Consider the following 16,463-nt stretch of genomic DNA (forward strand, 5'->3'; position numbering starts at 1 on the left):
GGATAAGTAAACTAAGGCCAGGAGAGACTGCCTTTGCACTGGGTCACCAGAATGATGGCAGATGTCTGGGGTCATTTCCTGGCTTTATGTTATGTGATTTCCCTGGGCAGGTTGAACAAACATCTATTCACCTCCGATAGGACACTAAAGACAGACCAAAGTAACAACTATATCTGGTCTGGCTCTGTGAACCAGACTTCCAGAACTATGGGTGAAGGGGTTATTTACAGGAACTTGGGTCACTTTAAAACAGCTGTATCATCAGAAGGCTCACCCTAGCATGGGTGAGGACCCGTGAAATCTCCCCAGAGCACCCTGCACACCTTGAAGGCAGCTCCATTGGAGGTTTATCCCCATTGTAGCAACTGCTTTTTTTTTTTTTTTTTTTTAAAAGGAGCTCTGGCAAAGTTTTATTAAAGGAGAACTTTCTTGTTTACTTCTCACCAGTCTGTTCTGGCATGCTTCTAATAATATCGGAATCACCTGGGTCAATGATAGCCAGTGTGCATACTCTGTAGTATTTTCCACACGCTGTGCCCAATTCAATGTTATTGCCACTGTAGTGATGGACACCAGTTTTAGCCAACATGGCATAGTATTCTATTTCAGATTTCCTCAAAGCTGGACAGTTGTTGGCGAGGATAACCAATTTCGCTTTGCCTTGTCTGATCATCTTCAGAGTCTGTTTGTACCCCAGCACGTACTTTCCACTTTTCATAACAAGTTGGAGCCTAGAGTTGATTGACTCCAGAGACTTTTTCGTCTTCTTTGCAGCCACCATCCTCTTGCCTTAGGTGCGGGACAAGCCCCAACCAAGATCAGACGCCAAGATGGCCGGGGAGCGAGAAAGGTGTAGCAACTGCTTTTTAACCTCTTGTGTAACCTTGAGGGGGGCCTTCAATTTCAGGAGCTTCTGGCACCTTTATGTTTTGTTTACTCCCTGAGTCTTAATGAGTCTCTTCTTTCCTTCCAGGAAGGGAATGTTTCAGAGGAAATTGCTACACGACACTGCACAGCCATATTGGAGCTCTTTTCAGCTGGCAGATGGTGGTATCATGGCTGAGTCTTTTCTCTATCCTGGGATATAGTTAGCCATCCTTGGCTCAGCAGAGCACAAGGCTTCTCCAGGTATTCTTGCTTTGGCCAATGGAACATGAGCCAGCAGAGTGTGACCAGAAACTTCCAGTATGCTTTTTGAATGTGTGGGTTTTCTTGTATCATTGGCTAGGTGGTTTAGAAGGTTCTATAGGTAGCTGCTGAGCCTGCACAGGGTCTTCAGAATAAGGACCAAGGACAAAAGTACACCTATCAAGACCCGTGGAATACAGTCTGGGGCAGGTGAACCCCAGCTGCATGAGCTAGACTTCAGCCAGACTCCAGATTTGGAAAAGAAAATGCTGTACAGTGTCTTAAGATTTTGCTTGTTGCATGGCGCAAACTTAGGAGCCTCTGTTTTCTCTGTAAATAAAAGTTGTCTTAGTCAGGGTTACCATTGCTGTCATGAAACACCATGACCAAAACAACTTGGGGAGGAAAGGGTTTGTTTGGCTTATACTTCCACAACCCAGTTAAAAGAAGTCAGGGCAGGAACTCAAAAGAAAACAAACCTGGAGGCAGGAGCTGATACAGAGGCTATGAAGGGGGTGTCGCTTTACGGCTTACTCCACATGGCTTGATCAGCCCTCTTTCTTACAGAACTCAGGACCACAGCTCAAAGATGGTACTACCCGAAATGGGCTGGGCCCTTCTAGTATCAGTCACTAATTAAGAAAATGCCCTACATTTGGATCTTAAGGAGGTGTTTTCTCCATTGAGGCTTCCTTATCTGGAATGACTCTAGCCTGTGTCAAGTTGACATAAGACTAGCCAGCAGGGGTATGAACAGTCTCCAGTATGAGTGCATAGGCCTCTTCTCTTGAAGTTTCCTTCAGGCTCTAGGCTTTGGAGTAGCATCCTAGGGGTGTTCCATGGTGATATCTGCATGCTCCTTGTAGGCAAGCATGGAAAGCATTGTACACAGTGGTTTGAAGAGCTGTGTTCTAGTTACTTTCTGTTGCTGCGAACGCCATGACTGGAAGCAACGTGGAGAGGAAATGGTGTACCTGGCATACACTTCCTGTTTTAGGCTATCATCCAGGGAAATCAAAGCAGGAACTCAAGGCAGGAACCCAGCCAGAGGCAGGAACTGAAACAGAGACCATGGAGGGATGCTGCTTAATGGCTTGCTCCTCATGGCTTGCTCAGTCTCCTTTCTTTTACATTGAGGGCCCACCTGCCCAGGAGTGACACTACACACAGTGGGCTGGGCACTCCCACATCGATCATTAATCAAGACGATGCCCCACAGACTTGCTTACAGGCCAATCTGATGGGGTCGTTTCCTCATCTGAGGTCCCCTCTTCCCAGCTGACCCTGGAATGTGTCATAGTGACAAAAATAACAAGCAGCTTGTTTTCCCTTTGTGACTTTGACTTTGTCATCGGAAGGTTGAGACCGTACTTCTATTCGATTTCTTCCATGTAGCTGTATATGTGCGTCTGTGTGCATGTGCGCATGCGTGTGTGCGTGCTCACATTGAGTTAAATGCGAAGGAATGGACAGAGCCTGCCACCTAGAATGTGCTAGAACTCAATTAGAAATCTGTGTAGAGCTGAGGGTAATGACTTGGAGATGAGTCCTGCAGCTAGCTGAATTCTTTTTTTGTTTTTGAAGACTTTTCTTCCCCAGTGACAGAGACAGATGCTGGGAGGATGCCAAGGGACAAGTGTTCCCCAGTAAGAATGGCACTGTGAGAGTCACCCTTTTTTTCCCCGGTGCCTTGGGGACTCTGCAAGTCCATGCTGCTGAATTAACTCACAAGGTCCCTGGAAGGTGGCAGCCTTCCTTTGGGCCATAGGCAGCTGGCCCACACTGTCTCTTGGCCCTGGGAGCTAGAGCCTGCAAAGAGACTCACCAAAACCGATCTGCATGAATTATGCAGTGCCAGAGGCGCCCACTTCAGATTGAGTTGATAAATTCAGCTTCTTAAGAAGAAATAGGTTCTGACAACTGGGGGCTCCCATTTTCACTCCTCATTAGCCCTTGGTAAGCTTGAGTTTTCTTGGTGAATTTATGTAAATGAGGGAGGAGATGGGAGTTTGTCTTTTTCATTACTTCTGAGAGGGAGAATGTGTGCATTTGTTGGGGCAAGTAGACAGCAGTGTGATCTGGGTAAGAGGAGGCTGTTGGTATCAAGTCTTGCTCTCCAGCAGGGTCATGGAGGGACTGCATCCGGGCTGTGGACATTGGATAGGCAGGGTTTCCCCCGAGCTTGGCTCACGTTGACCTTGGCTCTAGGCTCCTTGCATTCTTCCTTCTCATAGTGAACAGTAAGAGGAGGATTCTCATAGGACATCTCCCAGTCCCTGGCTGTCCAGCAGGGCAGCCCCTGCAGGAAGCACATTCTTCCTTATGTGATGCTTTCACTATTCATTGACAGAGACAAAGAGGAGAGCTGTACAAAAGATGTGCCCACCGTTGCCATGGCGCTTCCCAAGCCCCCCTTTTGCCCTCTGCTAATTTCTCCTAATCATCTTGCATTTCAGGCCCTTCAGCTGAACACAGTGATGTCTGGTCTCAGGAGCTTACAATGGGTGCTGGGGAATCCTCTTCCATTGAGTGCCCTTTTGGGCAGGCTCAGTACTATTCAGATTGTTGAATCCAAGTTGAAGCTCAGAAATCTGCCTGTGTGTGTATGTACATGCACACTCATGTACACTCATTTGATGTCCAGGGAATGTAGTGACTGTTGGGGGTGAAGTTCTTGATGAGGAAGTTCCTCAGTGTGGACTTTCTGACTTCTCTCCCTAGGATGCTTAACACTGATGGATCTAGAATCGCCTAGGAGACCAACCTCTTGACCTGTTTATGAAGGGGTTTCTATATTAGGTTAATGGAGGTTGAAAGACCCCATCCATAAATGTGGATTCTCCATTGAATAAAATGTAGAAAGTAGGCTGAGCAGCAGCAGACAGAATATGACCAGCTGTCTAACACTCTTGCCACAGTGCCTTCCCCACCATGATGGACTGTACCCTCAGTGAGCCCAAACAAACCCTTCTTCCTTTTGCTTCTTTTCAGGTATTTGGTCACAGCAATGAGAAAAGTAACTCATACACTCCCCATGGTCTCTCTTGCCTGATCTACATGAACAATAGCCACACGAGGAATCCATATGTGGTGGTTTGTATATGCCTGGCCTAGCGAGTGGCACTATTAGGAGGTGTGGCCTTATTGGAGTAGGTGTGGCCTTGTTGGAGGAAGTGTACCACTGTGGGTGTGGGCTTTAAGACTCTTATCCTAGCTGCCTGGAAGCCAGACTTCCGTTTGCCTTCTGAACAAGATTTCATTGATGATAATGGATCAAACCTCTGAACCCGTAAGCCAGCCCCAATTAAATGTTGTCCTTATAAGAGTTGCCTTGGTCGTGGTGTTTGTTCATAGCATTAAAACCCTTATTAAGACATTGTATATCCACCCGGTCATCCATTTTGACTGATAATTTTTAAGGAGTTGCTATAACAAGGTACCCAGGGCTGGGAGACTTATAAACTTAGAACTTCACTTGTTTTGAGGTTCTGGGTGGTAAGAAGGGAAGAGCATGGTGTGGCATTTGCTCAGCATCTGGAGGAGGCTTTATCCTGTGTCACACCACGGTATAGTTGGTCTTTGCTATGTTGTGGGTTCTTCTTTCTTTCACCATTTTCCATCCATTTTCTTTTACCCTTTCAACCCCCCAACACTAGGTAAGAGACAGAAAAGGATAGAGAGGAAAGGGAAGAGATCCCTGAATAAAGTGAAGGGTTGGTAAGGGGGTGACATTATCATTAGAGATGTTGATTAGAGGTGTCAAGTTCCTTGGGGAAGTTAATCTTCACTGCTAGGATATCTAATTTCTTCTTGTTGCTTCTCCATCCACTACTACTTAACAAACCATGACCAACAACAGCCAACAACAGCCGACATCAACCAATAACAACCAACCAGCAACCCACCCCACCTCTTGGGGACCCTAGCATTTATATACCCTTGAAAAAGTCCCCAGAATCACACAATCACAGAAACTATCTGCAGCTGGCAACATCACACCTTTGTAGAGCATGAGGCAAATCGTAGTCAGCTGCTGTAGACACTCTGAAGCAGCCCCATATCCCACACGTGAGATTAAAATGAAAACATATTCTTATAATATTTTTGTGTTTTTTTAAAACCAAGTTTCCAGAATCGTCATTACAATACAAAGCATCATGTAGGAGACAGAGCAAGTGTGGCTATCTCAGGTCTCCTTGCTTTTACAAGCCACAGAGGTCATTATGGTGCTCACTTGCCCCCCATAGACACCTGTAATCACTTCCCAAAAGCCTCTTCCAACGTCACAAAATGATGGCTCAACATGAAATGTCATGGGCTCAGTGTGTGTTTGTTCCCAAATTCCTTGTTGAAACTGAGATCATGGAATGCAACAGGGCCTTTGATAATGATGGTAGCTGTCAAAATGACAGGGACTGGAAGCAAAGCTGGCCAGGAGGATATGGAAAGGCACTAGGAGCCTGTCCCTCACAGATGGATGTTAGACTGTAAACCCTCAGAAGAACCATGGACTACATCCTGAGTCTGGGAGACCCCTAAAAGTCAGTGTTTTAAAGGTTTGGACACCAGCTGCAGTGCTGTTGGGATGTGGTGGAATCTTTTGGAGGAAACTTGGGGAGGACGTTAGGTCATTGAATGTATTCACCTGAAGAAGACAATGGTGGACTCTAATCCCTCTGAGACTGTGAGCCAAAGTAAACTCTTTGTCCTTTGAGTTGATTTCATCAGGGTATCTTATCATAGCAACAAAAAGGAAACCAAGACAGTAGGTTGACTGTCCTTAGCTCAGAGAAGACAGAGAATTCCTATGGGGCTGGACCCAGGAGTTTAGTAGGTTCTCTGTCATATCTCAGATCTGGCAGCACTCACCGTTGGGCCGCTTGGGTCCAAGGGGACAGTGGGACACAGATGTGTCATCTTTTGGAGGTCCGGTTAATGGGTCTCTTCTCCCAGACACGCCGTCTTAAGCATCTATTTCATTTGTAAAATCTTCTATGGCGAAAATGTTTGGGTTTTGTAGTCTTCTGACCTCCACACAGATCCCAGCTGGGACTCATAGGCCTGGCACAGGGAGCGGTTATACACATCAAGATGGAGCTCAGAACCCTTTGGAGGACAGAGCTGACATAACCCAGTGGGTCTTTCTGTCAGCCACTGCCCCTACTGACACCAACTAAATGATTTTTCCTCAGAACATCAAATTAGATGTCCTTTCCCCTCCGGGTGGAAACTGAGATACAATTTTCCTCAGAAGGTAGGTAGGGTGTTATAATTTTGGAGGAAGCAACAAATTTTTTATAATTGTGTAATTTGTATATAATTTCTTGTAATAGAGTATGATGATTATAGTTCTGTTTCCATAAAAGACTCCCTAATCCTCTAATTATGGTAGTACATAAAAAAAAAAAAAACCTTCCAGGATGGTCTATCTTTGAGAGTTTTTTTTCCCAGTTTAAAATTTCTGATGAAAGTTAGCAGACAGCTTGGACTCTGCTAGACAGATGCTTTTCAGTGATTCTAGATCTTTCCAGGGACAATGGCCACATCCACAGGATCATGTGGGGACATCTTGCGGGGTGGTGGACCATGAGGGGAAGCTTGGTAAGGCCCAGCCAAAGGCTTGAAGCTCTGGAGACCCTGAAGAGATGGTAGGAGCTTTGCCTGCTCCAGGCACCAGGCCCCTGTCACTATATGCCTCCCCCCAACCCTGTGTGCACACACACCCTACCCCGCCCCATAGATTTGTGGCCATCAGTCACTAAGGGCAATGCCCCAAGTCCTTCACATGTAGATGAGGCATCCCTAAGATCTCAGACCAAGACAAGGGGAAAAGATTTGTGACCACAGTCAAATAGGCTCAAAACAGGGTTCTCCATGCTAGTGAGGTACCTAGAGGCCTGGAGGATGTTGCTAAAGCATCCTTTCCCAGACATTCCTCCCTGAAAACGGTATTTAATCTGAGACCCACCCTGAGAAGTGGGGTTTGGTTTTACGTATCCATTTTCCACCATGACAATGATAAACTGTTTGGAACCATGGACAGCCTCTTCTCATCAAGATCTGCTGTGAAGAACCATGGAGAAGGCCTTCGCCTACAGAACCTGGTCTCCTGTAGGCCTTTCTGTATTCCTAGCCACAGCAGCCACCAAGCCTGCCATCAGCCAAGGACTTTCCTGGCTGGGACTAGCTAGAGCTCCCCTTGTCCCTCAGCCCCAGGCTAGAAGCTGTCCCCTGCCTGTGGGCCCCCACTCAGTTCTCAGCTCTTCTGTAACTCCCAGTGGCTCCTGGATATCCAAGAGCCTGAGAACCCCACACCCCAGCCTCGTCACAGGCCCAGGGATCCCTGAACCAGCTCTGGCTTTAGCACGTCTCAGACTGAACTTTCCCATCCGTTTAGTGGTACCTCAGGGCTCCCAGATGGCCCAGCACACCCGCCCAAGCAGCGTGGGATAAGTGCAGTCAAACTTCCCCAAGCAGCCATGCCTGTAGTGGAATGGACACAGCACCCATAACCCAACAGCATTTCACCATGGAACTACTCCCTTGCCTGCCAGAGATGCCATCTAAACCATAGTAGGATTGTACTCATCCCACACATGCAATGTTACATTTATTGAGCACCTACTAAATGCTGGACCCTGGCCATAGATCCACCATGCTATGGGGCTCCCCAACGTATAGGGCGTGAGACCTATAGACGGCGATTTCACTAAGTAGCAGCACATCACGACATCTTCGATGTGACCTGCACAGGGCTGTGAATGTGGATAGCACATGTGAGTAGAATCTTGAAAGATGAGTAGGACATCATCAAATAAAGGGTATTATGGGATGGGCTAAGGGAACAACCTGCAGATGGAGGAGTCTGCCCTCCCCTTTTCATGCTCTCCTGGTCCTTCTCCTGGCTGGATCTGTGAGAATCTCATAGAACTTGTACTCTGCTAGGGAGGTATGGCTACCCAGCCCCCAACCATAGTCCAGCCACTTTCATCAGCACTCTGTGAAAGGGATTCTTAGGTCCGGCTCTCTACTTTGGCAAGTATGGAGCCAGGGACTGAACTCAGGTCTTTTGACACATGCATGAATCCCTTCCTCTTTCACTGTATCCCACCTAAAGTCAACAACAGCCCCCAACATTCCTTCACATGCAGAGGGACTTTACATAGGGCAAATCTAAGTATACCATTGTCCTGTTCTAACTCTCCAGCATTTCCTACAGATAGAGAATGGAGCCCCTGTTCAGGGTCTGCCAGTCTAAAAGTTCCCTGAATCCCGGGGACTCACATTCTAGACACCCGACTTCTTGTAATGGTGGTCACCCTTGTTGTTTTTTTTGGTGGTGGTGGTGAGGGTTGTCATAGAAGATGTCCATGTCTTTCCCTTCCTCTTAACTGTGCATCTGCAGTCATGGATCACAGAAGAAGTGGCCTCCTTGATTTTCACAGTCAGAGGGAGCATGGATCACGGGCCACCACACAGTTTCGGGCAACAGCACAGAACACAAAGATGGCCCCTTGCTGCAGGGATGACCCAGGACCCTAGTAAAGCCCTCTGAGGCAGCCTAAATGTCAACAGAGTTTCATGTGGCAGTCCAAGCCACTCACAGTATGGCGCTCAGTGGCAGTATAGCCCACAGATACTGAGAAGGCTTCCAGTGGTGGCACAGATCACAGACCATAGCATGGCCTTTGCTGGAAACTCAGACCTCAGACCCAGATGTGGCCCTTGGTGGCAGCACAGGCCTGGATATCACCATAGCCTCAGGTAGTAGCAGGGGCCACTCAGATCAGTTTGCCCCCTCCCAGAAGCACACAGTCTACAGAAGAGGCTTCAGGCTGCAGCAGGGCAGACCATGGAGGTCTGCATGGCCCTCAGCCATTAACATGTCCCACAGACATAATCCTGGCCCTCAGCAGGGCACAGCCAGGGCACAGACAGTTGCAGGCCAGCTGACTCAGCCCGTCTGTTGACTCTGCTGCTGAGTCCCTGCTCTGAATCCAGGCCGGGGTTGTGGGCCCGGTTTTTCACTTTTCCACCAAAGCCTGTCAGGGCTAGGGTTGTAGGCTCAGGCTGCCAGCTCATCTGCCTGTGGCCCGGCATTTATTCTTTCTGGAACATTCTTCATGCCCCAACAGGCTCCTGCTCTATCACCTATCTTCAAACATTCTCTCACTTTCCATTCTCTCAGGGAGGCTTCCCACAGCTCCACGTACACCACTCTCCAGTTACTTGTTCTCTGTGAGTCTAGCCCTTACTTGTGTCTTTTTTCTCTGTTTACTGCTTTCGCTCTGTAGTCTGCATAGGGCCGAGCACATACCTGCTTTATTTATGGTGAAGGGTGATATTTGTGTTTATACACTGCCTGGCTCAGGGAAAGTTTCCAACAAGAAAAGAGTGAAGGGGCTGGTGTGTGTGTGTGTGTGTGTGTGTGTGTGTGTGTGTGTGTGTTTGTGTGTGTGCTCAGTTGATAAAGTCCTTACCTTATGAGCACGGGGACCTGAGTCCAATCCCCAGCACCTACATGAATGTGCCTGTTTGTAATCCCAGTACTGGGGAAGCAGAGACAAGTGGATCTTTAGGGCTCACTGGCCAATGAAAGAATCTGTCTTAAAAGAGGTAAAAGGTATTCCTGAGGACAACACCCTCTGGGTTCCACATTCTCTCTCCCACCCCCTTTCTCACACACTCACACACACACACACACACACACACACTCACACTCACACACACACACACACATGTACACACATAAGAGCGTGAGTTAGGCCACAGTTGAGTCGCTCACCTGTCCCTTCTCACTGGGATGCCGTCCAACACTTTGGAGTGATTTCTTCCAGGAAATGTCCCCATCCTCCCTTAGCTGTGCAAAGGCTGTGGCCCCCGGTTGATGTGGATATTAATTCCAGAATGGCTCCTGTGCCACACTCTTCTTCTTGTTAGTCTGGAGGATGGGCAGCGTTCCCTCCATTGACCTTGGCCTCAGGAGTCCAACCCTGTAGGGATGGCTGTGATTTGTGGCAGCATCAAAGAGGAGTTTACCAGGGGCTCAGCCTTTATTCTTTCTTGAACAATCCACAATTGAGCAAGGAAATGTCTTGAAAGGCCCCCAATCCCCAGTCTGTAAGCTCAGGGCATCTGAGAACCAGCCCCTAGCCACAGTTGACTTGCCCACAGGACTCTCTTGAGAGTCTGATGGGTCCTGGCCTGTGGCACAAAGCATGGAGAGAAGGCATGAGAACCATGATGCTTCTGGAGGCTGCTGCAGAATCTGTAGTTGGCAGTTATGCACTTCTGATCCATTAAAGAATGCTTTGGCATAGGAAATACAGATTAGAAATGAAATTGCAATATAATCAAATTGCATTTTTATGGAAAGTACTACATTTTTTCTCTAAATAAAATTCAGTAACAAAATTTTATTTGCTTTCCCCCCCAAATGCCTTTCCAAATTGATTTTTTTTCCCAGACAAATTGTGAAACCCAAAGTGGTTTAAAGGGAAGGCCCAATTCTATGGCCTTGGACACAGAACATGGTGTATTTGTGACTGGTCTTGGGACACTCCCAGTCCCCACAGTCTTCTTAGCTTTTTTCTCTTTTAATTATCTCTCTCCCTCCCACATCATGGTGTGTGTTTGAGTGTGTGTGTGTGTGTGTGTGTGTGTGTGTGTGTTCACTCAAGCATGTACCTGACATGATGTGGAGGTCAGAGGGCAACCTCAGGTGTCAGTCCTTACCTCCCATCTCCTTTAAAGCAGGGTCTTTTGTTGGCCCCTGCTTATGTCCGGGCAGCTGGCCTGTTGACTCTCATGCCTCTGACTCCCAGCTCATTGTAGAAGTGCCGGGATTACAGATGGGCTCTACTGCCTTTTATGTGAGTTCTGGACATTCAAACTCAACCTCACACATGTTTAGTGTCCTAGTTGCTTTTTCAGATGTTACTATAAACTCTCAAATGAGAGAAACAAAAGGGCTTATTCTATTATGGTCAAAAAGTCACAGGGGCAGGAGCTTAGGACAGCTGAGACAGTGGATCCTGGTCAGGAAGCAGAGAGCAGTGAATGAGTGCTGGTCACTGCTCAGCTGGGATGTTTCTGTTTTATACAACCCAGGATGCCCCGCCCATGGCATGGTCCCATCCACAATTAAGCTGAGTTTTTACCCATTAGTTAACATAGTTCAGAGGATCCTTACAGGCATGCACGCCTAGAGAGCCATCTCTCAGGTAATTCTACAGTCTGTCTAGTGGGCGAAACAAACCACAACAGTTAATGAGTGATTTACCCACTAAGCCATCTCTCCTGCTCCAGCCTCCCTGTCACAGAGCCTTTTGGGAGATGCCACAGAGCAGACTGTGCTGGCTGAAGTGGAAGAAATGGGACAGCAAAGGCAGACTTGATTTTTTCCTAGTCATCTCTGTCAATGGAGCAGCAGGCAGGGGTGCAGAGGAAAATTATTAGAGGCATATGGAAAGTTTTGAATTTGGAAATTGCTGGAGAAGAGGGTTGCCGATCACCATCTCTCTGGGCAAAGGTTTCCAGAGAAGATTTTAAGTGGTGCTCACTCGGTGTTAAAATATTCATATGAGAAGTCAAGAATTCAGTTCACACCGTGAGTGTTGGCTGCACATCTTTTGTATTTGGAGACAGCTGGGCTGTCATCAGAATTTATCATCTGCCCAGATGCTTGAGAGCCCCTCCATGGGGCCAGCCATAACGCCCAGACAAAAACTGAAACTGATTTATTCTTTCTCTGATAACTGTAATCAACTTGCAAGTTGTCAATAACTATAATCAACCATCAGGTATTTATTGATCTCTTTTTGTGAGCCATATGCACAGTACAAGTGACATATGCCACCGTACGAGACTTCAAGAGAGAGGCATCTTGCTTCAGAAACTGAACCAGCAAGCATGGGATAACCCAAACGGGGGGGGGGTCTTTCCTTGCCTTAACTGGGAAGTCCTCTTGGGCTTAGGACAGGATCCAAGAATGGCTGGGGACCCAGCAGGGCTTCTGGGAAAGGATGCTTAGATCTATTTCCCATGTTAGGATGGGGGAAAGGGTCCTTTTGTGCAAGACAAGGGAGGTGGTGTGGTACTGGGAAGGGAAATGACTTGGAGAGGGGAGCCATGAGGGAATATTCACTGGGGCGGCGAGATTAACGAACCGTCATCTGGTGCAGTTGTGGGTTGAACTTGGGGAAGAAGGGGATGCGTGCTGGAATGTGTAGAACGCTCAGACCCTCAAGCCAAGTTTCCCCGTTAGTGAGAGGCCCCTAGAGTGGCTGAATTCATGTAGAACATCTTCTCACCTGGATGCCCAACACAGCTCCTAGGTAGACAGGATGAGTGGCGGCATTCACACGCGTTCTCACAGCTGCGCTCGGATTCACAGACACTGCCCTCTGAAGATGCAGGCCTGCAGCGAAGATTGACAATAGGAGCTGCTGCTAAGCTGTGATTTCTCTCAAGCATCGTGTTATGAATGGAGTTAATGACCGTGGGGTCTAGGAGTTAGTCTGCTCTGGCTGAGGACTTCCTGCCTTAGGAGGATGGTACTTCTGGGGCATGTGTGCCTAAGGGAGGTGGCGGCCCAGGACAGACTCTGGAGAAGTACTTTAGAGGAGTCAAGGGACAATTAGAGACATAGGGGTTATGGGGGATGGTTAGCTTATGGGGAGAGCCACTATGAGAAGAAGAAGGCAGAGGGCTGGGAGGTTGGCTAGATAGCAGACGGAAGTCCTAAGAACTACATGGAGGGCAGAGGGTAAGCAGGTGGTCTTGACACTGAGCAAGGACACCAATATTCTTAGTGATGACTTCCAGCCAGGGCTTTTGTGACCCTAAGCATTGACTGTCAACTTGACAGAATATGACTCCCTAAGAGGTGTGAATGTCCCGAAGACATACCACGTGGCATGCCTGTGGGAGATGGAAAAGGTTAACTGAAGTAGGGAAACCCATCTTAATTATGGGTGGGACCATTCCCTAGGCAGGGGTCATGTATGGTGGAGAATTGCTGAGCTGAGCTAGAAGTCATTGCTCTTTCTTCTCACTCGGGGCATAATGCAACCAGCTGCTTCAAGCCCCTGCTGCCTCAACTTCTGGGCCACTGGCTGTGAGCTAAAAACAAAACAAGCAACAACGATAACAAAAATAACAGCCTCTTCCTTCCTTAAGTTGATGTTATTGAGTGTTTTACCACAGCAACACGAAAGCGAGTGGTCGCTACCCATTCCCGGGGAGACAAAAGGACAAAGTCATGTGAGAGAGGCTATCAGAAGCTTGGGACTAAGACTGAAATCATAGGCCATGTGTGGGGACAAACATAAAGTGAAGGAAAGCCAGTAACTCAGTCTGGATTTCAGCTCTGGGCCCCGTACCAGTTCCCATCAGTCACCTGTTTATACAGGAAGTCAGGGTAATTGCATTTGGAAAAAAAGGAGTCCCACAAGAGACCTATTTATCCCCCTTGAAGGTTAAATTCGGGCATCTGGCTTTTGTGTGAGTCCTGCCCACAGCCTCTCTGCTGTCTTCAGAAGGACCAGGAAGAGAAAGGCTGAGAAGGATGGCTGCTCTCAGCTAAGTCTTAAAGCATTTTCAAGTCAATGACAAAGCACGAAACCCTTTGTTGTTAAAGAGAAGTGATTGTCCCCAGGAGCCATTCTCTTCTTGAGAGCCATCAGTGGTTAGCAGGGCCCACACTCCATTCTCTAATCCTCAGAGGTAGATCAGGCCATTTTCTGAGTTTTAGCCAATGGAAGCCAAGGTCAGCAATGGGAGGGAGCTCTTCTAGGATGTTCTCTGAAAGGCTATGCTTTCTCTTCCCCTGTTTCTTTCCAATTTCATCTAGAAGTGGTGGTGGTGGTGGTAGTGGTTGGGGTGGTGGTGGCCCTCGGGAGGGTAGAACATTCAAAAGTCTGGGCCCCAACACTTATAGCTGCCACACCGGCCTGGACAGATAATGGCCACATAATCACGCAAAGTCAGAATACTTCTCTTAACTGCAGCTAGGAAAATTTTGGATATCTGTTCTCAGAAACTATAACTGGACCCTCAGTATTTTTAATTTTGAGAGTCGAATGTAGATAGAGAACAGAAAGGGTATAAACAAGACACCTGAAGGTTTTTATGACTTAAGAATATTTGAATGTGCAGGGCTAGGGAGGTGGCTCGGTTGGAAAAGTGCTTGCACACAAGCTTGATGGTCTTCATTTGGTCCTTGGTACCCAGGCCGAAACCCAGGCTTGGTGCTATGAACATGGAATTTGAATGCTGGGAAGGCAAAGAAAGGCAGACCATGGGGTCTCACTGGACAGCCAGCCCCGCCTAATCGGGGAAGTCTAGGTCTCAGTGTGAGACCAAGTTTCGAAAAACAAGGTGAACAACTTTTGAAGAAAGACACCAAGGTTGATCTCTGGCTTCCATATGCTTGTATGTTTACTTACACACAAATGCACATACAAACATTTGAATGTATGGTTTGGCATATTCCTTTGTGAAAGGAGGGACGAAAGCCTTTCTAAACCTGCAGGGTCACAGAGTTCTGAAAGACCTCCATTCCGGATGCCCCTCACCCCTTGAAGGTGTACCTGTTGCTTGTCCTTCTCTGTCTGATGACCCCTACTTTGCCAGAAGGGCTGATCACCTCTTGCTAATAAACTGTAAGCTCTAAGGGACAGAGTGCTTGTTCTTGTTGTGGCTTTATCATTACACAGAGGATCCAGCAGAAACTATGTGATCACCAAGTGCTTCTTGAACTACAAGAACTTGAATCTAGATAGCTGGGCCTCAGTCTTTAGGCTCAAACTTGGTGTCCCAGCCTCTGAGCATTTCCTGAGATGGCACCTTGGCTTGATTTAGAATCATCTAGGGAACAGGCTTCTGGCCCTGTCTCTGATGGCATGTGTCTCCGGATGTGTTTAGCTGATGGGGAAAAAAAAATGTCTACCCTGAATGAAGAGAGAGAAGCTGGCTGAATGCAAGCATGCGTCTCACTGCATCTGACAATGGCTGCAGTCACCATGATGGGTCAAACCCCTTCAACACATGAGCCCAAATAAAGCCTTCCTCCCTTAAATTTCTTGTCAGGTATTGCTAACAGCGAGGGAAGTAGATAACCCACTACCCTTCCCGGGTCTGGCCCTTCCCATCGTGTTCCTTCATCTGCCTGTTGCACGTGTTTTCTCACGCAACTGAGCCCCTCGATCCAGCATATAGTCAGCATATAAGGGCGCAGGAATGTAGCGGCTTCCTCAGTCCCAGGCTCTGTGCCCTTATGGCTCCCAGCCTGTGATGCCATCACTTACATCAGGCTGCTGTGTGTTCCCTGTGCCACTCCCAAGGCCTTCACTGGCCAACTTTCTTATTTATAAGGCTATCTTCCCAACCACCTTCCATGCTCCCGTGCCTTGCCGTCCCACAGTGCAACCTGATTTCCACGGTAGGATGGGCTTCTGTAGAAGCCAGCCATCCCTGTTTCCATGGCTGCCTGAAGCCAGAGAGAGGACTGCCTACATCTGAATTCCTGGAATGTGGGTATGAGTGTTAAAATCAACGGAGGTGGTAACGGAGGTGAGAGCCTGGCTTCGTTCTCTCCTTGGGTCTTCACTACTTTTCTGTTGCCTCCATAAATACCCTGACAAAAGCCACTTAGGGGAGAAAGGATTTTCTCTAGCTCACAGTTTCAGAGGGGATGTAATCTATCATGGTGGTGAAGATAGCATGGGTAAGGCATGGTGAGCAGGAAGCAGAGAAGGAGCAGGGAGTAGAGCCTGGGTCTTGAAACTTAAAGGTCCGCCCCAAGTAACTCACTCTTCTGATGAGGCTCCACCTCCTAAAAGTTCCCCCACCTTCCCAAACAATGGCACCAGACGGGAACCAAGTGTTTGAATATGTGAGCACTCAGGGTCAGTTTGACATTTGAAACATGGTGCCTTGTAATGCTGAGTATGTCATTTCCTTTACCCCTCCCACCTTAGTCTTTGTGAGTGTGAAATGGAGGCAATGATGTTTCTATTGCCAGTCCCCTGCAACCCTGAGGGAACACGAGTGGGTGTCACCTTCAGTATGCCCGTGGTCACGCGTATCAGACTCTGGAGGCGTGTTACTGGGGTTTGTCGTCAGCTCGGATGCTGAAACAAATGAACCCCACTTCCATGTGTCAGCACCTACAAAGCACCTAATGTGTGCCAGACAGCACTGAAGTGTTCTTATATTATTATCTCACTTAATCCCATCACCTCCTCCCAGTCAGGTAGCCTGTTCTCTTAGCCTTACTTGATAGCTGAGGATCTGGAGAGAGATAGAAAACCAGCATACAAGACTTGAGAGAT

At 47.7% G+C, this 16,463-nt stretch overlaps 1 protein-coding gene across 1 annotated transcript; it reads right to left on the reverse strand.

Annotated features, from left to right (window-relative positions):
- Positions 1–369: 369 nt before the first annotated feature.
- On the reverse strand, positions 370–851 carry Rpl30l2 (ribosomal protein L30-like 2). Its single transcript, NM_001409110.1, has one exon. The coding sequence runs from the start codon at positions 779–781 to the stop codon at positions 434–436; it is 348 nt and encodes a 115-aa protein (NP_001396039.1). The 5' UTR covers positions 782–851; the 3' UTR covers positions 370–433.
- Positions 852–16,463: the final 15,612 nt, after the last annotated feature.

Source organism: Rattus norvegicus, chromosome 10 (assembly GCF_036323735.1).
Source record: "Rattus norvegicus strain BN/NHsdMcwi chromosome 10, GRCr8, whole genome shotgun sequence".
In the NCBI taxonomy this organism is placed as follows: domain Eukaryota; kingdom Metazoa; phylum Chordata; class Mammalia; order Rodentia; family Muridae; genus Rattus; species Rattus norvegicus.